Raw genomic sequence first — 24,928 nt, forward strand, 5'->3', positions numbered from 1 at the left:
TCCCAGGACGCGAGCAGAGTGAACGAGGACAAGGTGATGCTCCACGCGCTTCTACTTCAAGTCTGGTCCTGTTCGGCCTGGTCTGGCCCAGCCGAACGGTCAGCCCAACACTACCACGGCTTGCCCTTCCGCTTGCTCTGGCTGCCTGCAGACTTGGAGCCATTTTAAGGAGAAACCATCTGGCCACGCCCCCTGGAGCACCCGAGAAGCCAATCCACGCTCGGCCACGCCCCTCTCCGGGGGCGGTGGAGAGGCCAACGGTCGCGCGGGTGGCGGTTAGGGCGGGGCGTGCTTCGGCGCTGAGCCGGAGAAACTTGAGTCGACTGACCCGCCCACGGTGCCCGAAGCCCCAAAGGCTGGGATTAGGGGCTAGAAGTCTGGCACCGACCGCCTGGCCAGGTGTTCGGGACAGGACTAGGTGGGCGACCGCCCCGCCCCGGGAGCGCGGCTTAATAGCTGAGAGCCCGGGGGCCAGGCCGCGGCTGCGACCCAGGCAACGCCCTGAGGGCGGACACGCTACCAGGTGTTCCACTCCCCTGGGACGGTGGGGAAGGGCCCGGGACGGGGAGGGCGGCAGGTGCTGACACTGGAGCTGCGCCGGAGGTCGGGGAACTCGGCCTCGTAGGACAGATGACACTCGCCTGCTGGGCCGGCCGAGCTGTGCGGTGCCCTCCAGGACGCAGGGGGCGCTGCAGCCTCGCTGGGTCAGGCTCCGCAGGGCCCCGCCAACCTGGTGACTAACGGCGCCGGTGACGACTTCGCCGCGCGTCGCTCAGCCATGGCCACCGCTCTCGCGCTGCGTAGCTTGTATCGAGCGCGACCCTCGTTGCGCTGTCCGCCAGTTGAGCTTCTCTGGTGAGCCTGGACCCCGCGCCCTCGACCATCCCTCCCGTAGGGCCGGCGACGGCCAGCCCCGCACCTTCCGGCCTCTCGGGCGGCGCAGCCCGGCCCCACTCCCCTGACCCTTTTCTTCCGCAGGGCCCCGCGGCGCGGGCATCGACTCTCGCCGGCGGATGACGAGCTGTATCAGCGGACTCACATCTCTCTGCTACAACGCGAGGCCGCTCAGGCCACGTACATCGACAGCTACAACAGCCGCGGCTTCATGATAAACGGAAACCGCGTGCTCGGGCCCTGCGCTCTGCTCCCGCACTCGGTGGTGCAATGGAACGTGAGTCCTGGCCCGCAGTGAGGAAACTGAGGCCCAGAGTCACAGGCCCTCACCCTGCTTGTGTCCCTGTAAACTTGGCTTTCCTCTATGTCCTGTAGTGGATGGAGGTGGGGAGAGGCTGCGTGGATTTGTCGTATTAAATGTGCCTCTTCCCTGCACAGGTGGGATCCCACCAGGACATCACCGAAGAGAGCTTTTCCCTCTTCTGGATGCTGGAGCCCCGGATAGGTACTGGGGGAGGGGAGGGAGAACAGAGGTGTTCTGGGCCCCAAAAGGCGACTCCACCCCAGCATCTCAACAGAACTGTAGACTAGCCACATTCTCCCTTCCCTAGAGATTGTTGTGGTGGGGACTGGAGACCGGACCGAGAGGCTGCAGTCCCAGGTGCTTCAAGCCATGAGGCAGCGGGGCATTGCTGTGGAAGTGCAGGACACGGTGAGTCCCGGGACTGGGGCATGCTGCGGGGAGCACAGGCCTGATGCTAGACAGGCTGATGCTGGCGTTTTCTTTGCAGCCCAATGCCTGTGCCACCTTCAACTTCCTGTGTCATGAAGGCCGAGTAACTGGAGCTGCTCTCATCCCTCCACCAGGAGGGACTTCACTCAAACCTTTGGGCCAAGCTGCTCAATGAACCACCGTGAACTGTCCTGCTGACTGCACTCTGCCAGGCTTCCCGATGGTTTCACTCTTATCTACCCTTTGGCACTATAACCTTGCTTATCAACATAATAATTTATACACTTCCCCATTTTGTATCAGGTGTGTTGCTGGCCAGGAGCTGATGGCTCACTGGGCTCTTGGAGGGGAATGTGAAGAAACCAAGGAGTCACTTTTTTATCTAGATTACTTAGGATTCCTTAGTCTTTCAGAAGTAGTATGTTTACCTGTTCTAGAGCTACTTCCTCACATGCAGAGTTGAGAGGACCTCAATGACTTTTCTCACAAAATAGCTGACTTTATTTTTTTGAGATGGCGTCTGGCTCTGTCACCCAGGCTGCAGTGCAGTGGCGTGATCTTGGCCCACTACAACCTCCACCTCCAGGATTCAAGCGATTCTCCTGCCTCAGCCTCCTGAGTAGCTGGGATTACAGGCCCCTACCACCATACCCAGCTTTTTTTTTTTGAAAGGGAGTCTTGCTCTTTCGTAGGGTGGAGTGCAGTCACGCAGTCTCAGCTTACTGCAACCTCCCCCTCCCAGGTTCCAGTGATTCTCCTGCCTCAGCCTCCTGAGTATCTGGGACTACAGGTATGCGTCACCATGCCCAGCTAATCTTTGTATTTTTAGTAGAGATGGGGTTTCACCATGTTGGCCAGGATGGTCTCAAACTCCTGACCTCAAGTGATCTGCCCACCTCAGCTTCCCAAAGTGCTGGGATTACAGGTGTGAGCCAACGTGCATGGCTGAGAGAGATTCAAGTTAGGGAATATTTATATGTCTTGATCTGGTCCTATATGGCCAAGCTATGGGCTAGCAGGATGCCCTGTGTATGCCAGTCCCAGGGATTGTTCTTTGACCCTTTGACCCCTTGGGAGCCAGAGTCAGATGCTCAGTGTGAGACTGAAACCCCAGGAGCCACAGCTGGTCAGAGCTGTTTTGTGAGCAGCCCCAGGAAGAACTTTTTGAACCTGGAACACATTTATCTCAGGGCCTGAGGCTCCCCCTGGAAATGAGGGTGCTGTGTTTGTGTGCATCTGTGGTAGTGGCAGCTACACAGCCCCACCTGTCTGGTGAAAGATCAGGAATCACTTTTTTCTTTCTAAACTTTTATTGAAAAAACCGAGGGAGGTGTGCTGGATCCCTGTTCAGAAAAGCCGCTTCTCATACCTGCAGGCAGAAAGACCACCTGTAAGGTGAGGGCAGGAGAAAGGAGGCATGAGGCATGGCAGAGGCCCCACCAAGGACAGGGTGACTTACGAATGGAGGCTATGGACACCACCTTCCACCTGGGCTGAGGACGTTCTCTTCTCAAACTTAAGTTCCCCAGAATACATCATGGCTCTGAAGAGGGGCAGAGGTCAAATGTGGGTAGCTGGCCCTGGACCAGCCCCTCTACCCATGTCCCAGCTTCCCAAGCTCACCGGACTTGGGTCAAGCTCTTGGCACCAATGTCCTGGCATGAGTGTTGGATGCCAGCAATCAGGTAAGGGACAAATTTGTGGATGGACCCTTTGTCCTGCACAGCACCAGACACCCCCTGGGCCACTTTGATTTTGTCAGCTTCACTGCAGGGAGAGGCAGAGACACGGGCAAGGTCACAGCAGAGATGAGACTGTCAGTGTAGGATTAGGGTGAGGTAACTGGCTTGCCTGTCCCACCTGAAATATCTGTTCTGGCTGCTAAGGTGCTTGTCCATGGCATCAAGAGAACCCATACCGCGATATTTCTTTAGCCGGATCCCATCGGAAAAGAAGTACTCACCAGGGGCCTCAGTGGTGGCAGCCAGGAGAGAGCCCATCATGACTGTGGACAGATGGAGTGCTGGGTTAAAGCCTAAGCAGCACTGGGGAGACGTCCCACTGGCCTTCATGGGTACTGGGCCTCACCTGTGGAAGCCCCAAGGGCCAAAGCTTTCGCAATATGACCCACATTTTGGATTCCTCCATCAGCGATGACTGGAACACCAAAGCGCCGTGCATACTCTGACACCTTGTACACTGCTGTTGCTTGGGGCCGCCCACAGGCCAGCACTGTTGAGATGGAGGAACACATGGGTGGATAGGGTTAATGGGGACAGGCAGTGGACCCTGTGGCCACATTTAAGACCCAGGAGCTTTTGGCTACATCTGCATCAGGACTGCAGCTTGGATGAGGAAGAGACATGTCTGGGATGGCTGCTACCCCATGTGCCTTAAATAGTACAAACTGCTGTGCTGCCCTCTACTCACCCCGACATGTGCGCGTGCATGTGTGCAGTGCCCAGGACAGCCTCAGGCACATGCAGTCTTAGCAGCCGGGAAAGCCCCCGACCGTGCAGTTAGTCCCCAGAGGCACTGAAATCAGGCCCAGCCCTTCCTGAATGGTGGGCAGCTCAGGCAAGGTAAGGGCAGTGGTTGTGTGGGAGAGCAGGTTGTGGTGTGCAGCAGGCAATTGTGTGGAAGAGCAAGGACCACACAAAGGAGTTGGTCCCTGAGCCATGCCTACTGCAGAAGATGTGGGCAGGAAAGGGCCTGCCTAGGAAAGTCCTGCCCTATCAGCACCCCAGGAGGAAGAGGGGAGCTATGTTCTTGAGCACCCCCCACAAACCATGGTCTGTGTATCAGTTGGCCCTGCCCACCCATCAGCACCACAAACCCCGGGAGCTACAGCTACGTCAACCAAGCAGCCGGGCAGTGGGCAGCTGGGCCGGGCCAGTGGGCCGGGCTGGACTTACTATAGCAACCTGTGACAGTAGAAGGGCATTTGGGGCTGTGGGACTTTATGTCTGGAGGGATCTTGGGAGCCACTAAATAAAACAAACAGACCAGAGTTTAGAGAAGGTGCAGAGCAGGAGCAAGAAGGCCAGGCTAGGCAAGGGAGTGGCAGGTGAAGGATGACAAGACCTTGTCTTGCTTCCAGCCATGTCACCCATCCAAGAGGTCAGTTTGGCCCCAGGATTGCCCCTATTGGAGGACTCTTGTTCCCATAAGAGTGCTTGGCTCCAAGGTATGTGGGCCCTATCAAAGTATATTCTTACCTTCCTGGGTAATGCAGATGGAGCCACTTCCCATGCCCACCCGCAGGGCATCCACACCTGCATCAATAAGGTTCTTGGCCTGGGCAGCAGTGACCACTAAGGTGAATGAAAAGAAAACGCTCAGGTGAAGGTTAAGGTGGGAGCCCAGCTTATCCACTCCCATCACACATCCCTCAGGGCACAATCTTGCCTTACCATTGCCTCCAATGACTTGGAGATTGGGGTATTTCTCTTTGATGTACTTGATCATATTGATCTGGAAGATGGAATTTCCCTGGGAAGAGTCCTGGGACAGGAACTAAGTCTCAGACTGTGATGTGGCAGCTGCCCCTATTGCCCCAACCCACCTGTGTAGCAGCTCACCAAAACCACTACATCCACACCAGCCTGGGCGAGCAAGTCCAGCCTATACTTGTCATCTTCATGAGTGCCAATGGCTGCCCCACACAGCAGCTGTTTCTTGGCATCTTTGGAGGCTAGTGGGTAGTCCCGGTTCTTCTTCAGGTCCGTCCGGGCAATGATGGCCACAAGCTCATCATCTTCATTTACAATGGGCAACTTTCCTGTGGTCAGGGCAGGATGTGGATCAGGACCCTGAGCATTAGTTCCAGGCCCTTTCCCCGCTCTAGGACTTACCCTTCTTGCTGCGCTGCAGAATTTCGTTTGCCTCCTTCAGTGTGATGCCTGCAGGGGCTACCACCAAGTCTTCCCTCTTTGTCATTATCTACGTGGGAGGTGAGATACGAAGGGCCAGTCATCGACTATGGTCAGTCAACTCTTTTTTTCTTTCCTTCCCAAGTAGCTGGGATTACAGGCAGGCGCCACCACACCCAACTAATTTTTTGTATTTTTAGTAGAGACAGGGTTTCACCATGTGGGCCAGGCTGGTCTTGAACTCCTAACCTCGTGATTCGCCTGCCTCGGCCTCCCAAAGTGCTGAGATTACAGGGGTAAGCCACTGCGCCTGGCCTATGGCCAATCACCTCTACATGCCCTGCCTAATTCAGAGGTGAAGTTCTATGGACCACCACGTTCATACATTCACATCCAAATAACCCTTCCTCAAGGGATCCCAATAGTTCCTAAGCAGTATGGTATTAAGTGAAGGATGAGTACAAAGGACAACATGGCACAGGGAGCAGCCTCTTAACACTACGGAATAAGGAGGACCACCCAGGAACAACGGCAAGAAAATGAGGGCAGACCTCGAGCACTGCCCCTACCTTAGGGGTTTAAAAAAACAAAGCATGAATACTAGCAAGCATTTGGGCAGTTTGAAAGCCTCTGGTGGAGAAAGGATGCAGAAACCCAATGAAGGAGTCAGAAACTTGGCCTGACCCTCCTCTTTCCCAGAGGGGAGAGGCTATCAGAGATGTCATACAGACAACAGAAGCCTCTTGTCTTCAACCTGGGCTGCCAGAGCTTGGATCTACTCTGACAGTGGCACCCACCTCTTCCAATAAACAGTCATGTTCCTCCTCTTTGAGAAAATCAATATCCCTGGAGGAGATGATGCCCACCAAGCGGCTCCCCATCCGGCCTGTGTCTGTGATTGGGATACCGCAGAAACCATGCCGGGCCTTGGCCTCAAAAACATCCCGCACACGATCTTTGGGACTGAGGACCACAGGGTCTGTGATGAATCCCTGTTCGTATTTCTGGAAAGGGATGGTGAGAAAGGTATCGCATCTTTGAACTACTTTCATCAGGCTCTTGATCTGAAGCATGGGGTCTCTGCTTAACGCTCCCTTTGGCAGTGCCACAAGGCCAAATCACACCAACACATCTTAGAGGAGACATGGGTAGGCTGGAGGCACTGTCCACCTGGTCTATTGCTGCTGCTTTAAGAAACAGAATCTCAGGGTCTTCTCAGTAACTGAACCCCATGGTGGGAAGAAAGAATACTAAATTAATAGAATAAACCCCTACTCCCACCCCACCCCACCTCAGTGCAATTCCCAGGAGTGCTTGCTAATGATCTTTGCCCTTCTGACCTTCACTTTCCGAACTTCATTGGCCTGGAATTCAGGTGTACAGTTGTGGTGGATGAAGCCAATACCACCTGTAAGCTACAGGATAAAAAGAGAAATACTAAGTGACAAGAGGCAGGACTGGATGCCTTTGGGGAAAGGCGATGGCATCCTTGCTCCTTCCCCCATACCCCATGGGGCTCACCGCCATTGCTATGGCCATCCCAGCCTCTGTGACTGTGTCCATGGGAGAGGAAACCAGTGGGGTCTTAAGAGTGATTTTCTTGGTCAGAGCAGAAGTCAGGTCCTGAGGAGACAAAGGTCAGCCAGTGTGGGAAAGCATCTCTTACTCCTCAAGGTGTTACTGAGTCCCCCACAAAAAGGCACTTTTGTATGACCTGCATGCTAACCAGTAACATCCCATAAAATCCACACCCAAGCCCAATCTGGTGAGGTAGCCCAGAGACCAGGTGACAGTAGCACCTTAGCTCACCTTGATGTTCAGGACCCAATTCCTGATCATACTTACCACCTGGTCTGCAGTGAAGTCGATGTACCCAGGGAGAATGAGAAAGTCACTGTGAGGGAAGGGAGTGAATTGGGAGTAAAGCTCTCAGGCATAGGGTAGCATGAGACTCCATCCCGCATATATCAATCAACTCGTAACCCATGTGAGCAGCGAGTGGCACTGACAGAGCCTGTGTGTCACAGACATAGTACAAGGTGGAAGTGGGGACAGGGGACCTTTTATGCCACCGAGCTGTCATCAGTGCTCCTGGCACCCTGACAATTCCATGTGTCTGGAGCATGGAGTCTCCAGCCTGAAATTCCAAGCACTATTGAGATGTTTCTCCGTATCCCAAGCACCGCTCCCGATGTCTCAAAGTGAGCCCCGGAGGTGGGTGGCCAATTCCCGGAACCCGTCCCCCGCGCCTACGCCCAAGAAGGCTCCACGGAAGCCCCCATCTGGCCTTTTCACCCAGCATGCCACCCCTCTCTTCGCCCAGGTGAGCCCCATAGGCCCGCACTTGTAGGTGAGGCCGTCTCCGCAGTTGAAGAGCTGCTGTGCTGTGAGTCCGTCGTCTGGCACGTAGGACGTGCCCCCACTAATCAGGTAGTCGGCCATGGTCAACACAGGACACCGCCGCGTGTCTCCGAGGACCGCGCCGCAGAGACCTCTACCGTCTGGGCCGCGCCAATATAAACCAGCCGACTTCGTCACTGCGCCGCGCATGTTGCTGACGTCAGGTCGTAGTACGCGCGGCCGGAACAGACCCGCTTCGCTGCGGCGGGGGCGGAGCTGCCGCTGAAGAAACAGCGCATGCGTACAGCACACACTGGCCTCGTCACTGAGGAGCTTGATTTCAAGTCCCACCCCACTCCCCGCAGAACCCCGGCCAGTTCAATTAACAGGCAAGGCTTTACTTCCACTGTCCCGCCGGTCTCCTCCCCAAAATAAAGAGGCGTTGTTCACTAGCGTGTTGAAAAGACGTGCTTGTCATTCTTAATAAACAACTAGAGTAAGAATACATTAAGAGAAACAGTGGTATCTTTATATGATACACAAGTGTATGTTACAAGAATTCCATCAGGCACAGGAGCCTCAGGTTTTAAGGCCTCAATGTTAGGCCAAAAAAAAAAAAAAAAAAAAAAGGCATGGTAAAGTTTTTACTTTAACATCTAAAATGTCACTTGTCATAAAGGAGGGTGTAATAGAAATTGTCTTTAATAAATCATAATTGAAGTTCCCCTCATTTTTCTTCCATTAAGATGCTAAGTTTATGTTTGAGCATGAAGAAAGAAAAGAACATCGTTCCCCTGTGGTCAGCAAAGTCTGTCAGCCCAGTGGAAGTCAGCTGGGGAGATTCCCTTGCAGGGTCCATTCATCATTAATTCCATCTCTCTTGAAGATGGAAAGGGGCCACATTTAACAGTCCAAGCCCTTTCCCCAGGCCCCAGACAAAAAAAGAGTCAGTCAGCAACTTTCTAGGACATATGATCTCAAGGAAACCCAGAGCCACCATCGGCTGAGGAGTCTGCCGCAGCAGGTTTATGAAGATGCAAAGGGGGCAAAGTTTTCTTTTACATTTTAAACAGAAGCAGCCTGAAAGGCTTCATAACTACACCAATAAAAAAAAGAAAAAAGAAAAAATGGAGGCCTCTTCTTTAGTGTGAAAGTCTCTGGTTTTTCCTGGCTGCTTTCTCTTGCACTATGGCCAAGGCATCTCAGTGCATAGTGCTTGCATTGGCCACTGCGATGGCCTCCTGAATTTCTCTTATCACCAGGATCCGGGTCAGCATTTGTCCCATCTGCTCTCTGCTGATAGGCTGGACTGAGTACCAGATTGGGCTGTTGGGGGCCACCACCGGCTCAGGTGTCAGGTAAAAGGTGTCATTCCGGCCTTTCACACTCTGGGGGCTGAAGAATATGTGAGTAAAAGTTGGGTACCACCAACACAACTTCAACCCTCCCACCTTGAACCTCCCAGACAGATGCTGTCTGCAAACAGTAAGGTCCCGAGGTATTGTGGCACAGCTACTGAATTCCATGCAGCCACCACACACTACATCCTGGTCCTCCTTTGGGACTACTGCAAATCCCCCAAATGTTGGGTTGCTTCCCCTCTGCCCCTCCTTCCCACATACCACCTGTGATCCATCACTGAATGCACCAGCCTAGGGCTCCCATGGACTCATGTGAGTCCATCCTTATCTTACTTGAAGCCAACTTCACTGTCTTTGCACATGTTGTATTTTGTTTTTTGTTTTTGAGATGGCATCTTGTCTCCAGGCTGGAGTGCAGTGGGGGTGATCTCAGCTCACTGCAACCTCCGCCTCCTTGGTTCAAGTGATTCTCCTGCCTCAGCCTCCTGAGTAGCTGGGACTATAGGCACGTGCCACCAAGCCCAGCTAATTTTTGTATTTTTAGTAGAGATGGGGTTTCGCCATGTTGGCCAGGCTAGTCTTGAACTCCTGACCTCAGGTGATCCACCCACCTTGGCCTCCCAAAGTGCTGGGATTACAGGTGTGAGCTACTGTGCCCAGCCTCATGTTGTGTTTTCTACCCACTAATGATGGCCATTACACTGGGGCACTTAACTTGGGTTCACTCCCCTCCCCCTAACCGTGCTGTACCTCTATTAAGTACTTGGCATCCTGTATCCTCTAACAGTTATTCATCCATCCATTTAAGATTTATTTAAGGGTTACTAGTGCCAGGTCAGCACCAGGTGCTGATATTAAAAAAAAATGGGCAGCAACAGTATTTCCTACCTCATGGAGCTTACAGATAGGAGGGGACACAGGTAGCAATTAAAGTTACACAAATACAAAATAACAAACAGTGATAAGTGCTACCTAGGAAACAGCCACAGGAAGAGTTGGGGAATGTGGAAATGCTTCCCTGATAAGCTGTGTTTAAGTTGAGAAGAGGCATAATATGATGCCCTTGAGTGGAGAGGAGCTAGTGTGGCTGGGGAACTAAGCTCCACAGATACGAGGTTAGCAAGGGGGAGTGCATGAAAGGAGCTGTCTCCCATAAAAGAATTATTATGTAATGAGAAACCACTGAACGGGCAAAAAGGAGAAAAAGCTGAGAGAAGTCTCACCTAGATTAATGGTGGCAGTGACAAAAGGTCAAGGTCAGGAAGCAGGGCCATGCTCAATATGTGGTAAAGGTAGATTCTCTGTACCTTCATATCCTTTTCATGAAAGTTGACTGTAGGGACCTGGTACCCCTTTTTCTATCAGTGCTAGGCACATCACACACATTTGAAAAGCCAGGGCAAGGGTGCTTCTACATTTAGCTTTCTGGAAGTGTTTTTATGTGGTTTGGGACTAGAGAATGCCTCTCCCGTGTGATAAGCTATCACACAAGTGAACATGCACACGCATAAACACACATGCACACGCATAAACACGCATGCACACACATGGACGGCCAGTCACAATAAAGCCTCCTCACCATTTGAAGAGGTAGAAATCATAGAGCTTGATGGGACATCTCAATGGATTCTCTGGATTTTCCGTCTGTTCTGCATACATGTCATCTGTAACTATAAAACACACATCCCCACCACCACAGACCTGGCATCAGACTGCCTTACCTCAGACCCAAATCAGGAACCTTAGGCTTTCAGCCAGCCCAACTAGGAAATACAGGGTCTGGGGAGGGAAGGTATGAGGCATGGGCAGTGACTACTAAGGGAAGAGGCAGCTATTCTCTCTGGGGCTTCTCTGCTTCTAGGAGGAAAGTTTGGAATTTTTGGCTGGTGAGAAGGGAGTGGAGAATTTTATCCAGCAAATCTCAACCTTTACACTTATCACCAGCCTCACAGGCACAAGGGCAGGACAAGTAGCACCTGTTTTTACCATCCCTGCCTCCTTTCCCTACCTTTCTGGCCAGTCTGGTGTATTCCAAGGGCCTTCAAGTACCGGATACTCGTGCTTTTATCCTTGGGATTAGAGGGGTTCTTCTTTGTCTGTCGCAAGACCTTGGAGAAGGCCAGCTTCATGTGCTGGTCCACTGTCTTCAATAGGAAGTACCTGGATCACAAGTAAAATGCAAGGCAGAGGGAGGGGTGCCGGGAGGATACCATGACTCATCCTCTGCCTACTGGTGCTTCAGAGAAGCCACCACCCACATTCCCAAGATCTGGGCAGGCTTGTACCCAACCAGTATCCAGTGCAGGAGCTACATCAAGATGGATGGTAGGGGTCTGGCAAGGGTGTTTGCCTCACTGGTTACCAAACAAAATGCAGCCAAGTGGGGTTAGGGCTTTCAGTAGCCCAGTTTCTCAAATATATGTCAGAGGAATTCAGAAGGCCTCTTGGATAGTTTCTACACTCTTCACTGGACAGATGCCAGCAGTGGAGCCTCTAGAACACTTACTTGGTATTAAAGAACATGAGGGTGGTCAGCAAGGTGGAGGGGGAGTGAGCCCCAAGCTGCTTGCACTCCCACAGCATCTCCTCAGTCACGTGGCTGGGCAAGACATAGCCTAGGAGGAATAGAGTACTGTTACAACAAGAGGATGGCAGGTGATCTCTCAAAGGCACAATATGGGAGGTGTGAAGCATAAGGACCACACAGGAGTACAAATTTCATCAGGGGACTCTCCCTAAAGTGTGGCAAAAATCATCTGGAAAGCTTGTTAAAACACAGAGAGCTGGGTCCCAACCTGTTTCTGAGGTGGAACCTGATGATAAGTATTTCTAACACCACACTTGAGAACCACAGCCTTACATGATTGTTGTTACCCTCTAATCCAAGGCTAACACAGGGCAAAAAGACTGCCCTCAGAGACAGTGAAGTACAGAAAACTATAAACCAAACTCTGCATATATGCATACTTCTCTAAGAGTGTACAGAGCTTTGCATATTTTCAAAGGTGGTCCAGGACCCAAAGAACTGGCATGCACGCCCGTTTGCCTTACCAAGTATTCTCTCATTTCAACCGTCTCTAAAAAGCAAGGCCAGCCGGGTGCAGTGGCTCACACCTGTAATCCCAGCACTTTGGGAGGCCGAGGCGAGTGGATCATGAGGTCAGGAGATCAAGACCATCCTGGCTAACACAGTGAATTTTTAGTCTCTACTAAATTTTAGTCTCTACTAAAAATACAAAAAATAGCTAGGTGTGGTGGCGGGCTCCTGTAGTCCCAGCTACTCGGGAGGCTGAGACAGGAGAATGGTGTGAACCCTGGAAGCAGAGCTTGCAGTGAGCTGAGATTACACCACTGTACTCCAGCCTGGGCGACAGAGCCTGACTCCCGTCTCAATAAAAAAAAAAAAAAAAAGCAAGGCTATTGTCATTAATTCTCTAGATAAACAGGAGACTGATACTCTTTGGGGGATTTTTTTAAAAATTATTATTATTTTTTGCTAAGATACAGGGTCTCTTCTACAGTCTTTTTAAAAAAGGAAGGCCAGGCATGGTGGCTCACGCCTGTAATCTCAGAACTTTGGGAGGCTGAGGTGGGAGAACTGCTTGAGCCCAAGAGTTGAAGACCAGCCTGGGCAACATAACGAGACCCCATCTCCACTAAAAATCAAAAAAATTATTCGAGTGTGATGGCACACACCTGTGATCCCAGCTACTAGGGAGGCTGAGGTGGGAGGATTCCTTGGGCCTGGGAGGTCAAGGCTGTAGTTAGCCGTGATCCACCACTGTACTTTAAGCCTGGGTGACAGAATGAGATCCTGTCTCCAAAAAAAAAAAAAAAGAGATGAGGTTTTGCTCTGTCACCCCAGCTAGAGTACAGTGACACAATCATGGCTAACTGCAGCCTTGAGCTCTTGGGCTCAAAGACTCCTCCTGCCAGTTTCCTGAACAGTTAGAAATATAGGCGTGAACCACCACGCCTAGCCAATATGACAGTATTTGAACTATTACAAGATCCCCCCACAGAGTTGGTGTTACTGTAAGACCCTGGTTCATAAGTGAACCCAGAGCTAGGCATGGACAAAGGTCAATAATCTGAACAAGAGCCCTGGTCAGCCAGGTCTGCACCAAAGAAAGATAACATTTGACATGACCACCAAGGCCCCTTGCATGTGCTAAAGTCAGTCAGTATGCACATGTTTGTGCACTGAGTGCATAATGAAATAGCAGCAGGCAACAGTATTTTCCTGCAGGGTTTCGGGATTCTCCAAGCAAGCACAGTGTTATGACACTTACTGGAAGCAGAAAAAAGAACATTCTGCCCAATACACTCCTCTTCTGTGTTCTGTGCTCTTGCCAGAACAAAGCTGGCTCTCTAACTAGAGTAGTGCACTTCCATCTCTTCAAGGCAGTTCTGACTCTATTTTTTGTATACTTTTCAGCTATTTTGTGACCCAGTGGCAATGGGAGAAGCTTTTCTGCTCTTAGACATATCTGAAGCCCCCAAGATCCAGGATGAGCAGAAAACGGCCCTTCTCAGCAAAGAAGGATTCAAGGAATCCTCCCACCTCAGCCTCCCTAGTAGCTGGGATCACAGGTGTGCGCGATCACACTTGACTAATTTTTTTGACTTTTAGTGGAGATGAGGTCTTGCTATGTTGCCCAGGCTAGTCTTCAACTCTTGGGCTCAAGCAATTCTCCCACCTCAGCCTACCAAAGTTCTGGGATTACAGGCGTGAGCAACCACGCCTGGCCTTCCTTCTTTTTTTTTTTTAAATAACTGTTCTCCTGGGAACAATTATTGCCATACTTTGGCATGTTCCACTTCTCTGGGTTTGCTCTGCCATTTGCTCCCTCTGATGTCACTTCTCTAATTTTATTCTCTTCTCTACAATTTGTAATAAACTTGGCTGGGTGTGGTTACTCATGTCTATAATCTCAGCACATTGGGAGGCCAAGGTAGGAGGACTGCTTGAACCCAGGAGTTCAAGACCAGCCTGGGCAACACAGGGAGACCACGTCAATACAAAAACTTAAAAAAACAAAAACAAAAACAAAAAAAAGCTGAGTGCAACCGCTCGAGCCTGGGTCCCAGCTCGAGCCCAACAGGGCAAAGCAGCAGTGAACTATGATCGCAACATTGTACTTGAGCCTGGGAGACAAAGCAAGACCCTGTAAGAAAAAGTAAAATGGCCCGGGCATGGTGGCTCATGGGTGTAACCTTGGGAGGCCAAGGCAGGAGGATCACTGGAACCCAGGAATTTGAGACCAGCCTAGGCAACATGGCAAAACCTCATTTCTATGAAAAATTATAAAAACTAGCCAGGTGTGGTGGTGTGCACCTGTAGTCCCAGCTACTTGGGAAGCTGAGAGGTAGAAGGATTGCTTCAGCCCAGGGGTAGAGGTTGCAGTGAGGCAAGATTGTGCCACTGCACTCCAGCCTGGGAAACAGCAAGACCCTGTCTCAAAATAAAAAAATAAATCAAAATAAAATAAAACAGACTCTACTGACTGAGGGCAAGGGCTCCTAACATGGAAGTAAGGGGCTATAGATAAAAAAAATCTAGGTAGTAGCCTTATAATTCTGAATCTGAACTATAAGCACCAAAATGATGTATTTTATCTTTAAAAACAATTTCTGGTTCTGCCCACTGAAGTAAGGCACTGAAATACCAAGCCCCAATAAAAGCAACCAGGCTCCAGAACTGAAGGTTTCTACATTAGAACAAGAAATGTCCAAGATGGGACTGAAACATTCCGTAAGTCAGAAATTAAGAAAGACTATTAGAGTCATGTCAAAAGGACTTAGGGGTCAATTTAAAGAGGCTACTAATCGCCAATGATGGGACATTTGTACATCAGTAAAGATGACTGCAATCAGCTGAATCTCATTAAATATGTTTAAATCTGTAAGTTCACAATGACTCTTGTAAACAAGAAAACCTTAATTGGACATCACTGAGGGAAGCTGATGAACTAACTCATTTTTGTGAAAACTGGTTAAGCAAAGAAAAAAAGAAAAAAAAAAAAGCTGTTAACCCCGCCTCTTCTATACAATCTTTTTTTTTTTTTTTTTTTTTTTTTTTTGAGACGGAGTCTCGCTCTGTAGCCCAGGCTGGAGTGCAGTGGCCGGATCTCAGCTCACTGCAAGCTCCGCCTCCCGGGTTCATGCCATTCTCCGGCCTCAGCCTCCAGAGTAGCTGGGACTACAGGCGCCCGCCACCTCGCCCGGCTAGTTTTTTGTATTTCTTTAGTAGAGACGGGGTTTCACCGTGTTCGCCAGGATGGTCTCGATCTCCTGACCTCGTGATCCGCCCGTCTCGGCCTCCCAAAGTGCTGGGATTACAGGCTTGAGCCACCGCGCCTGGCCAGAGATGGGGTTTCACCATGTTAGCCAGGATGGTCTCAATCTCCTGACCTCGTGATCCGCCCATCTCGGCCTCCCAAAGTGCTGGGATTACAGGCTTGAGCCACTGCACCCAGCCACCCAGCTAATTTTTTGTAGTTTTAGTAAACACAGGGTTTCACCATGTTGGCCAGGCTGGTGTCATCACCAGTCATCACTTGAGAACTCCTGATCTCAAGTGATTCACCCTCCTCGACCTCCCAAAGTGCTGGGATTACAGGCATGAGCCACTGCGCACAGCCTGCACCAGCACCATTTGTTGAAAAGATTATTCTCTCTGCTTTCTCCATTGAATTTCCCTTCTCCTTTGTCAATGACAAACTTACTATATTTGTGTGTCTCTATTTCCAGGTTTTCTATTCTGTAACATTGATCTGTCTATTCCTTTGCCAAAAACCTGTACACAAATGTTTAAGCAGCTTTATTCATAATTGCTAAAACTTGGAAGCAACCAAGATAAGATGTCCTTCAATAGGTGAATGAGTAAACAAACTGTGGTACATCCATACAATGGAATATTATTCAGTGAGAAAAAGAAACAATCTATCAAGCCACAAAAAGACACACAGGAATCTTTTTTTTTTTGAGACAGAGTCTTGGAGTCTCGTTCTATCACCCAGGCTGGAGTGCAGCGGTGTGATCTCAGCTCACTGCAAACTCCGCCTCCCGGGTTCACGCCATTCTCCTGCCTCAGCATCTCAAGCAGCTGGGACTACAGGCACCCACCACCACGCCTGGCTAATTTGTTGTATTTTTTAGTAGAGACAGGGTTTCACCATGTTAGCCAGGGTGGTCTCCATCTCCCGACCTCATGCTCCACCTGCCTTGGCCTCCCAAAGTGCTGGGACTACAGGCATGAGCCACCGCGCCCAGCCAAAGACACATAGGAATCTTAAAGGCATATTGGAAAGTGAAAGGAGTAAATCTGAAAAGGCCACATGCCGAATTATTCCAAATGTACGATATTCTAGAAAAGGAAAACTGTGAAAATAGTAAAAACATCAGTGGTTCCCAGTGTATCTGGGGGAGGGAGGGATAAACAGGTGAAAAGGTTTTTGTTTTTTATTTTTGAGACGGAGTCTTCCTCTATCACCAGGCTGGAGTGCAGTGGCACAATCTTGGCTCACCATAACCTCCGAATCCCTGGTTCAAGCAATTCTCCTATCTCAGCCTCCTGTGTAGCTGGGATTACAGGCGCCTGCCAACACACCCAGCTAATTTTTGTATTTTTAATAGAGATAGTGTTTCACCATGTTGGCCAGGCTGGTTTTGAACTCCCAATGTTCAGTGATCAGTCCATCTCTGCCTCCCAAAGTGCTGGGATTACAGGCGTGAGCCACCATGGCCAGCCCAGAAGAGGTATTTTTTAGGGCAGTGAAACATTCTACAAGACATCATGATGGTGATACATGTCATCATACATTTATCAAAACTCGGAATGTACAGCAGATACAGAATGTAAACCAGAATGTACAACACAATAATATAGTTCATAGCACTATGAACTATAGTTAACAATAATGTATCAATATTGGTTTATCAATTGTAACAAATGTACCACACTAATGCAACATGTTACTGATAGGAGAAACTGCGTGTGAGGGTATACAGGTAAGGAGTTATATGGAAATTCTCTATACTTATTGTAAATTTTTCTGGAAACCTAAAAGTACTCTAAAAAACAAAGTCTAGGCCGGGCACGGTGGCTCGCGCCTGTAATCCCAGCACTTTGGGAGGCCAAGGCGGGTGGATCACAAGGTCAGGAGATTGAGACCATCCTGGCTAACACGGTGAAACTCCATCTCTACTAAAAATAAATTTAAAAAATTAGCCTGGCATGGTGGCAGGCGCCTGTAGTCCCAGCTACTCGGGAGGCTGAGGCAGGAGAATGGCGTGAACTCAGGTGGTGGAGCTTGCTGTGAGCCAAGATTGCGCCACTGCACTCCAGCCTAGACGACAGAGCAAGACTCCATCTCAAAAAAAAAAGTCTATTAGTTGGCCGTGGTGGCTCATGCCTGTAATTCCAGCACTTGGGAGAGGCCGACGTGGGCGGATCACCTGAGGTCAAGAGTTCGAGACCACCCTGACCAATATGATGAAACCCCGTCTCTACTAAAAATACAAAAATTAGCCAGGCGTGGTGGTATGCCCCTGTAATCCCAGCTACTTGGGAGGCTGGGATAGGAGAATCACTTGAACCCGGGAGGCAGAAGCTGCAGTGAGCCAAGATCGCACCATTGCACTCCAGCCTGGGCAACAAGAGCAAAACTCCGTCTCAAAACAAAAAAGTCTATTAAAAACAAAAATAGACCAGGCACAGTGGCTCACGCCTGTAATCCCAGCACTTTGGGAGGCCGAGGTGGGCAGATCACAAAGTCAGGAGTTTGAGACCAGCCTGGCCAACATGGCAAAACCCTGCCTCTACTAAAAATACAAAAATTAGCTGGGCATGATGGCACGTGCCTGTAATCCCAGCTACTCGGGAGGTTGAGGTAGGAGAACTGCCTGAACTGGGACCCAGGAGGCAGAGGCTGCAGTGCGCCAAGATCATGCCACTGCACTCCATCCTGGGCTACAGAGCGAGACTCTGTATCAGACAAAACAAAACAAAACAAAACAAAAATACCTGAGCATGGTAGCGCATGCCTATAGCTCCAGCTACTCAGGAGGCTGAGGCAGGAGGATCGCTTGAGCTCAGGAGTTTGAGGTCCATCTCAGCAACATACCAAGACCATGTTTTTTTTAAGAACAAACAAAGAAAAACACTGAATAACCTATGCTTTTGTTCCAACAGAATATGCTGTCCAGAAGACTGCCTGTGAGTAAAGCAAAAATTATGCTCTACAGATAAAACTGTCCACAATTCTTAATTGTTATTCTAACTTTAATCAATACATTTTAATAGAAAAAAAAAAGATAGTAACTATCCCACTAGTTCTGCTTGTTCCTGTGTCCTTCCCACACTGGGACCAGCAAGGTTCTCTGGTGAGCAGTGCCTCTTCCCTATCAGGGCAAGTAGCACAGTGGCCAATGCTGCTGCAGTCTGGGATTTATATCCCCCTCACTCACATGCTTTTCACAGCCAACCACAGAAGCTGTTGATCTTTCTTAAATCCAGGTGGGAAAGATATCCAAGGACAAGGGAGACTCTTACCAAGTGGAGTGACCCGGGGCTGAACATCCTTCAGAACTTCATGTAGCCACTCCGTGAACCGAACATAATAAAGATCGGAGAAAATGTCATCTACCCTTCCATTTTCAAAAAGATACTAAAAGAAAAACAATTAATAGAAGTTATTGGTAGTCTCCTGAACAAGACTTTCAGGGGAAATAAATATATTTTTCTACCAGTACTACTATCCTTCCCTACCCATTCACACCTCGACAAACTAAGGCACCAGCATGTGACACTTCCATAGTATGCTTAAGCTCATGTGACTGATTCTCATGACATTCTTGAGAGTTGGGTAAATAAGGCAGATGTTGTGAATGGTATTTCACCCAAGAAAGGCATTGTTTTGTGTTAGCAAAAATCATGAATAGGCTCTAGGGTCAGTCTTCCATTAGATATTGTGTAAGTTAAATAACATGTGCAAGTCTTTTAATTTCTGGGGTTCAGTTTCCTTGCCTGTAAATGGAGATGATGGTATCTGCCTTCCAGGACTGGGGAGAGCACAGAATGAAAGCATGTAAAGCAATTCACACAGTACTTAGGTTAGGACCACCGAGAGAGGAAAAAACTAGGAGGCAGACATGTCTCAAGACTAGGCCAACAGAATGAGTCCCAACCAGTAAGCCCTACTCTACTATACTGTGATTTCTCCTCAAAAGCCTTCAAGCACTAAAATATCCACCTCTGCTCCCTTGAACTGCCAGTCTGCAAATTTCCGTTATGCTTCACCACAGATGTCCTGAAAACCTAACTACATTGGTATATTATTCTAGCTAGACTCCTTCAAATAAGTATTTAGTGTTAATGCAGGGAACAATGAGAAGGAAAGTTCTATGCTGGCACAAGACTTTGTTTTGAATAAATTACTTTCATGAAAATCAGGTTTACTTTAACAAAAAGAAAAGCGTTACATAAATGCTTTGTGAATTACACACAACAAAAGGTCAAGGTAATTACCAATAATGTAACAGAAGTTTCTCTAGGTAGTAGGATGATGAATAATGTTTGTTTTCCTATTTTATTATTTATTTTATGCATTTATTTTTTAAGAGGCAAGGTCTTGCTTTGCAGCCCAGACTGAATGAAGTGCAATGGCACAATCATAGCTGACTGTAGCCTCGAACTGCTGAGCTCAAGCAATCCTCCTGCCTCAGCCTCCCAAACAGCTGGGACTACAGGTGTGCACCACCACACCCGGCTAATTATTTTTCTTTTCATTTTTGAGACAGGGTCTCACTCTGTCACCCAGGCTGGAGTGTAGTGGCATAATCATGACTCACTACAGCCCCAACCTCTGGGGCTTAAGCAATCCTCCCACCTCAGCCTCCCAAGCAGCTGGGACTACAGGCACGCACTACCATACCCAGCTAATTTTTTGTAGAGATGGGGTTTCACTATGTTGCCTAGGCTGGTCTCAAACTCCTGCGGCTCAAGCGATCCTCCTGCCTGAGCCTCCCAAAGTTCTGGGATTACAGGTGTGAGACATCTCGCTTGGCTCTTATTTTTTTTCTTTTCTTTTTTTTTTGAGACAGAGTCTCGCTCTGTTGCCCAGGCTGGAGTGCAGTGGCCAGATCTCAGCTCACTGCAAGCTCCGCCTCCCGGGTTTACGCCATTCTCCTGCCTCAGCCTCCCGAGTAGCTGGGACTACAGGCGCTCGCCACCTCGCCCGGCTAGATTTTTGCATTTTTTAGTAGAGACGGGGTTTCACCGTGTTAGCCAGGATGGTCTCGATCTCCTGACCTCGTGATCCGCCCGTCTCGGCCTCCCAAGGTGCTGGGATTACAGGCTTGAGCCACCACGCCCGACCTTTTTTTTTTTTTTTAATTTTTGAGACAGAGTCTCGCTCTGTCACCCAGGCTGGAGTGCAATGCTGTGATCTCAGCTCACTGCAACCTCTATCTCCCGGGTTCAAGCGATTATCATGCCTCAGCCTCCCAAGTAGCAGGGATTATAGGCGTATACCACCACACCTGGCAAATTTTTGTATTTTTAGTGGATAGGGGTTTCACCATGTTGGCCGGGCTGGTCATCTTCAACTCCTGACCTCAAGTGATCCACCTGCCTCGGCTTCCCAAAGTGCTGGGATTACAGGCGTGAGCCACCAGCGCCCGGCCCCGGCTCTTATTTTCTAAAGTGAACATGTAGGTTTTTAAAACAAAAAAATGTGCATTTTAAAACTCATTATATACCTGAAAGAGAACTTCCTTATTTTAACTTCTTGTTTGTCATTTTATTAACTAAACTAGCAAACATCCAACAGGAACACAGCTCAAACATGTTCTCATGAAGATCTGTTTCCTACCTTTTGAATACACAGGAAAATATAGTAGAGCACATCTGGGTCATAGGGTTCACCTTCTCCATTTCGAGCTTCCCGTGTCATTAGACAGAGCCCATAATTCAACTCTGCCACAGCAGAGGATATGAGATCTTCCTGGAATCGCAGCAGTTGGCGCCCTGCAACGAAAGCCCCAAAGATGAATGGAGGTCCTGGAAACCCAGGACGAATAGAGGTCCTGGGGGTCCATATCTGGAAGGCTCAGAACACATACTGCCCATGAGGGTGCTGGGACAGAAATGGTCACTTGTATCTACTGTAATGTTTCACGCCTGTCATGTCAGAACTGGCCTATCATGTGAGTATATGAGCCTAATGCCAAGAAAGAAGGGCTTGAGTGAGTGCCTACTACCTGGTTCCCATTTCCTCCCAGAAGCCACTGTGTTCAGGTCTGGTAGGGTCAACTCCTGAAACCCGTATGTCTAAAAATGCCTGGTTTTGCGCAAACCCCACACATCCTGCTTATTATGTACACAGGGTCAGTACTGCTTGTTGCTAGGACTGAATTCAACATACTATTACAGATGTTGCTCTCTTTTCCCCCAGACAGGGGATACCACTTTTCTGCCATTTTGTCCTCCTATTACTTCAGTACCACTGCATTTTAGACAGAGCCCACTCTTCTTCCCAGACACTCACTCCCAATGGGTGCCAATCTGTTCTGAGCATCCTTTTCTAATTCAGCATTCTTGGTCTGGGCCCAGTTTTTCCATACTTCAAGCCCTTCTTCTGGCTTCAAAGAATTTGGAAGCAGAAGTTCTGGGGAAGGCTGTGGCTGTGACTGTGGTTCAACTTCAGCAACCTGGACAGTTTGAGCCTATAGGAAAGAAACCATGAAAATGTGTCAATAGTGTTTTATATTAGATCCTTCAGCAAAATTGCCAGAAAATTGTTATGTGTAGTTCATTTATTTAAGAAAATATTTCTCTACTCCTTGCTGTCCTACTTTTAAGAAGCTTTGCAGTTCTACCTCCTGCCCCAGGGACAGCAAAAGCAGCACTGCAACTGGGCTAGTGCAGTGATTCTCAGCTTTGTCTGCACTTTTAAATGTTTTGTTTTTTTTTTTTTTTTTTTTTTTTGAGACGGAGTCTCGCTCTGTGGCCCAGGCTGGAGTGCAGTGGCCGGATCTCAGCTCACTGCAAGCTCCGCCTCCTGGGTTCACGCCATTCTCCTGCCTCAGCCTCCCGAGTAGCTGGGACTACAGGCACCCGCCACCTCGCCCGGCTAGTTTTTTGTATTTTTTAGTAGAGACGGGGTTTCACCGTGTTAGCCAGGATGGTCTCGATCTCCTGACCTCGTGATCCGCCCGTCTCGGCCTCCCAAAGTGCTGGGATTACAGGCTTGAGCCACTGTTTTTTTTTTTTTAGACGGAGTTTCGCTCTAGTCACTCAGGCTGGAGTGCAATGGCACAATCTCGGCTCACTGCAATGTCCGCCTCCCGGGTTCAAGTGATTCTCCTGCCTCAGCCTCCCGAGTACCTGGGATTACAGGCATGCACCACCACGGCCAGCTAATTTTATAATTTTAGTCGAGACAGGGTTTCATCATGTTGGTCAGGCTGGTCTTGAACTCCCAACCTCAGGTGATCTGCCCGCCTCGGCCTCCCAAAGTGCTGGGATTACAGGCGTGAACCACCGTGCCCGGTCAAATCTTTTATTTAAAAACACTAATAGCCAGACTTACCCCAGAATCTCTCTGAGGGGGAGCAAAGTATCAATCGTATAAAAACTCCTCAAGTAAGATTGCGCCACTGCACTCCAGCCTGGTGACAGAGCGAGACTCTGTCTCGGAAAAATAAAAAACAAAACAAAACAAAACAAAACAAAAGAACTCCTCGAGTAAAAAAGTAATTCTAATGTTTGGTCACCACTGAGAACTACTGGCTCAAAGCACTGCTTCCACAATCTTTTTCTTTTTTTTTTTTGAGATGGAGTCTCGCTCCTGTAGTACAGGCTTGAGTGCAGTGGCACAATCTCAGCTCACTGTAACTTCCACCACCCGGGTTCAAGCAATTCTCCTTCTTCAGCCTCCTGAGTAGCCGGGATTATAGGTGTGTGCCACCACACCTGGCTAATTTTTTTATTTTTAGTAGAGACGGAGTTTCTCCATGTTGGCCAGGCTGGTCTCGAACTCCTGACCTCGGGTGATCCACCTGCCTCAGCCTCCCAAAGTGCTAGGATTACAGGCGTGAGCCACTGCACCCGGCCCCCACAATCTTTAATGTGCAAACAAATCACTTGGGGATTATATCAAAATGTATATTGTGATTGAAAAGGGTGGGATCTGAGACTCAGCATTTCTTTTTTTTTTTTTTTTTTTTTGGCAGGGACAGAGTTTCGCTCTTGTTCTTTGGATGCTGGAGTGCAATGGCGGGATCTCGGCTCACCTCGACCTCTGTCCCCCAGGTTCAAGCGATTCTCCTGCCTCAGCCTCCCAACTAGCTAGAATTACAGGCATGTGCCACCACTCCCGGCTAATTTTGTATTTTTAGTAGAGATGGGGTTTCTCCAAGTTGGTCAGGCTGGTCTTGACTCCCAACTTTGCAATTTCCTACTTTTTGAAATTCTTTTTTTGAGCAAAGTCTTGCTCTGTCACCCAGACTAGAGAGCAGTGGCATGATCTTGGCTCACCATAACCTCGGCCTCCCAGGTTCAAGGCATTCTCCTGCCTCAGCCTCCCGAGTAGCTGGGATTATAGGTGTCTGCCATCATGCCCAGCTAATTTTTGTATTTTTAGTAGAGACGGGGTTTCACCATGTTGACCAAGCTGGTCTCAAACTCCTGACCTCAGGTGATCCGTCTGCCTTGGCCTCCCAAAATGTTAGGCTTACAGGCATGAGCCACCATGCCTGGGGAGATTCTAAAGAGATCCTTACACCCTAAAAAAATAAAATTCCAAGATTTTCCATTTTTTTAGTTTGGACTCTGATTTTGAAGGGCAAGAACTGAGTCACCACATGTTCAAAGAATGTGCTTGAGCTGGGTGAGGTGGCTCACACCTGTAATCCCAGCACTCTGGGAGGCCGAGGCAGGCAGATCACTTCAGGTCAGGAGTTGGAGACCAGCCTGGCCAACATGGTGAAACCCTGTCTCTACCAAAAATATAAAAAATTAGCCACCAGGTGAGGTAGCATGCGCCTGTAATCCCACCTACTTGGGAGGATGAGGCAAGAGAATTGCTTGAACCTGAGAGGCAGAGGTTGCAGTGAGCCAAGATGGTGCCACTGCACTCCAGCCTGGGTCACAGAGCCAGACTCTTGTCTCAAAAAAAAAAAAAAAAAAAAAAGAATGTGCTTGGATTCTCAAAGGTGTAATAAAACAGTAAGAAATCAATTCAAATCACCCAAAGCCCTAGTTTCGCTCACTCACTAATTCAAAAAACGTGTGTACAGCTTTGCATCAGGCCCAGAATACTGACATGTATTAAATTACAGTCTAGGGCAAAGAGCTGCTTCAATCCGCAGTGTTGTGAAGAAAATTATTGGCATCAATTTTTCTCCTTAACTGCACTGGCTAATCCAATGATCACCACACACACAAAAAAATTACTCAAACCATTTCTTTGAAACAGTTCCATGAACTGCCAACCATCATGCCCCTCTAAGACATCTAGCACAGACCAGGAGGGCAGCTGAGCTCAGGGCCAGAGGACCCAATAGCACCAGAAGCCTCTCAGTGAGCCACACAGATGTCCCCTCCTCCCCGCCACCCACAGGCCCAAGCCTCCCTTTACCTAGTCAATAAGTACTTTCTTAGCTCAGGAAGCAACCCATCTTTCCCCTACTCTGTTTTATTAAAAAGTTTGTCATGAATTACT

General features: G+C 49.1%; 4 protein-coding genes across 9 annotated transcripts in view; 2 read left to right on the forward strand and 2 right to left on the reverse strand.

The window, feature by feature from the left end:
* The window catches only part of TCTA (T cell leukemia translocation altered), a 405,836-nt gene that overhangs the window by 784 nt on the left and 380,124 nt on the right, over positions 1 to 24,928 (forward strand). The gene's annotated exons all lie outside the window — the stretch shown is intronic.
* On the forward strand, positions 739 to 1,918 carry NDUFAF3 (NADH:ubiquinone oxidoreductase complex assembly factor 3). Its single transcript, XM_050781016.1, has 5 exons — positions 739 to 855; positions 979 to 1,171; positions 1,333 to 1,399; positions 1,506 to 1,606; positions 1,686 to 1,918. The coding sequence occupies exons 1-5, from the start codon at positions 779 to 781 to the stop codon at positions 1,800 to 1,802; spliced, it is 555 nt and encodes a 184-aa protein (XP_050636973.1). The 5' UTR covers positions 739 to 778; the 3' UTR covers positions 1,803 to 1,918.
* IMPDH2 (inosine monophosphate dehydrogenase 2) lies at positions 2,307 to 8,248 on the reverse strand. 2 transcript variants are annotated; one of them, XM_050780845.1, is made up of 15 exons: positions 7,844 to 8,248; positions 7,345 to 7,393; positions 7,021 to 7,122; positions 6,840 to 6,914; positions 6,297 to 6,503; positions 5,482 to 5,569; positions 5,209 to 5,408; positions 5,041 to 5,131; positions 4,846 to 4,941; positions 4,543 to 4,614; positions 3,716 to 3,859; positions 3,488 to 3,632; positions 3,251 to 3,394; positions 3,087 to 3,170; positions 2,307 to 2,996 (listed from the first exon to the last, which is right to left on the reverse strand). In XM_050780845.1, the coding sequence occupies exons 1-15, from the start codon at positions 8,047 to 8,049 to the stop codon at positions 2,975 to 2,977; spliced, it is 1,725 nt and encodes a 574-aa protein (XP_050636802.1). In that variant the 5' UTR covers positions 8,050 to 8,248; the 3' UTR covers positions 2,307 to 2,974. The 2 variants fall into 2 exon arrangements, with proteins under 2 accessions (XP_050636802.1, XP_050636803.1); XM_050780846.1 differs by lacking the exon at positions 4,543 to 4,614.
* The window catches only part of QRICH1 (glutamine rich 1), a 64,871-nt gene continuing 48,237 nt past the window's right edge, over positions 8,295 to 24,928 (reverse strand). For all 5 annotated transcript variants that reach the window (XM_050780796.1, XM_050780797.1, XM_050780798.1 and 2 more), the window contains 7 exons: positions 21,752 to 21,929; positions 21,077 to 21,231; positions 18,757 to 18,871; positions 11,707 to 11,815; positions 11,209 to 11,360; positions 10,780 to 10,870; positions 8,295 to 9,234 (listed from right to left, as the gene is read on the reverse strand). In XM_050780796.1, coding sequence (XP_050636753.1) covers positions 9,042 to 9,234; positions 10,780 to 10,870; positions 11,209 to 11,360; positions 11,707 to 11,815; positions 18,757 to 18,871; positions 21,077 to 21,231; positions 21,752 to 21,929 — 993 coding nt within the window. In that variant the 3' untranslated portion in view covers positions 8,295 to 9,041. The remainder of the gene's footprint in view (positions 9,235 to 10,779; positions 10,871 to 11,208; positions 11,361 to 11,706; positions 11,816 to 18,756; positions 18,872 to 21,076; positions 21,232 to 21,751; positions 21,930 to 24,928) is intronic.

This window comes from Macaca thibetana, chromosome 2, assembly GCF_024542745.1.
Source record: "Macaca thibetana thibetana isolate TM-01 chromosome 2, ASM2454274v1, whole genome shotgun sequence".
In the NCBI taxonomy this organism is placed as follows: Eukaryota; Metazoa; Chordata; class Mammalia; order Primates; family Cercopithecidae; genus Macaca; species Macaca thibetana.

Excerpts from the sequence above, each read along its gene's own strand:
- NDUFAF3 (XM_050781016.1), top strand. The coding sequence starts at position 779 with ATGGCCACCGCTCTCGCGCTGCGTAGCTTGTATCGAGCGCGACCCTCG. Across the intron at positions 1,172-1,332 it reads ACTCGGTGGTGCAATGGAAC|GTGGGATCCCACCAGGACAT; the intron begins GTGAGTCCTGGC and ends TTCCCTGCACAG. Across the intron at positions 1,607-1,685 it reads CTGTGGAAGTGCAGGACACG|CCCAATGCCTGTGCCACCTT; the intron begins GTGAGTCCCGGG and ends TTTTCTTTGCAG.
- IMPDH2 (XM_050780845.1), bottom strand. The coding sequence starts at position 8,049 with ATGCGCGGCGCAGTGACGAAGTCGGCTGGTTTATATTGGCGCGGCCCA. Across the intron at positions 5,570-6,296 it reads ATGACTGTTTATTGGAAGAG|ATAATGACAAAGAGGGAAGA; the intron begins GTGGGTGCCACT and ends CCTCCCACGTAG. Across the intron at positions 4,615-4,845 it reads CATCTGCATTACCCAGGAAG|TGGCTCCCAAGATCCCTCCA; the intron begins GTAAGAATATAC and ends TGTTTTATTTAG.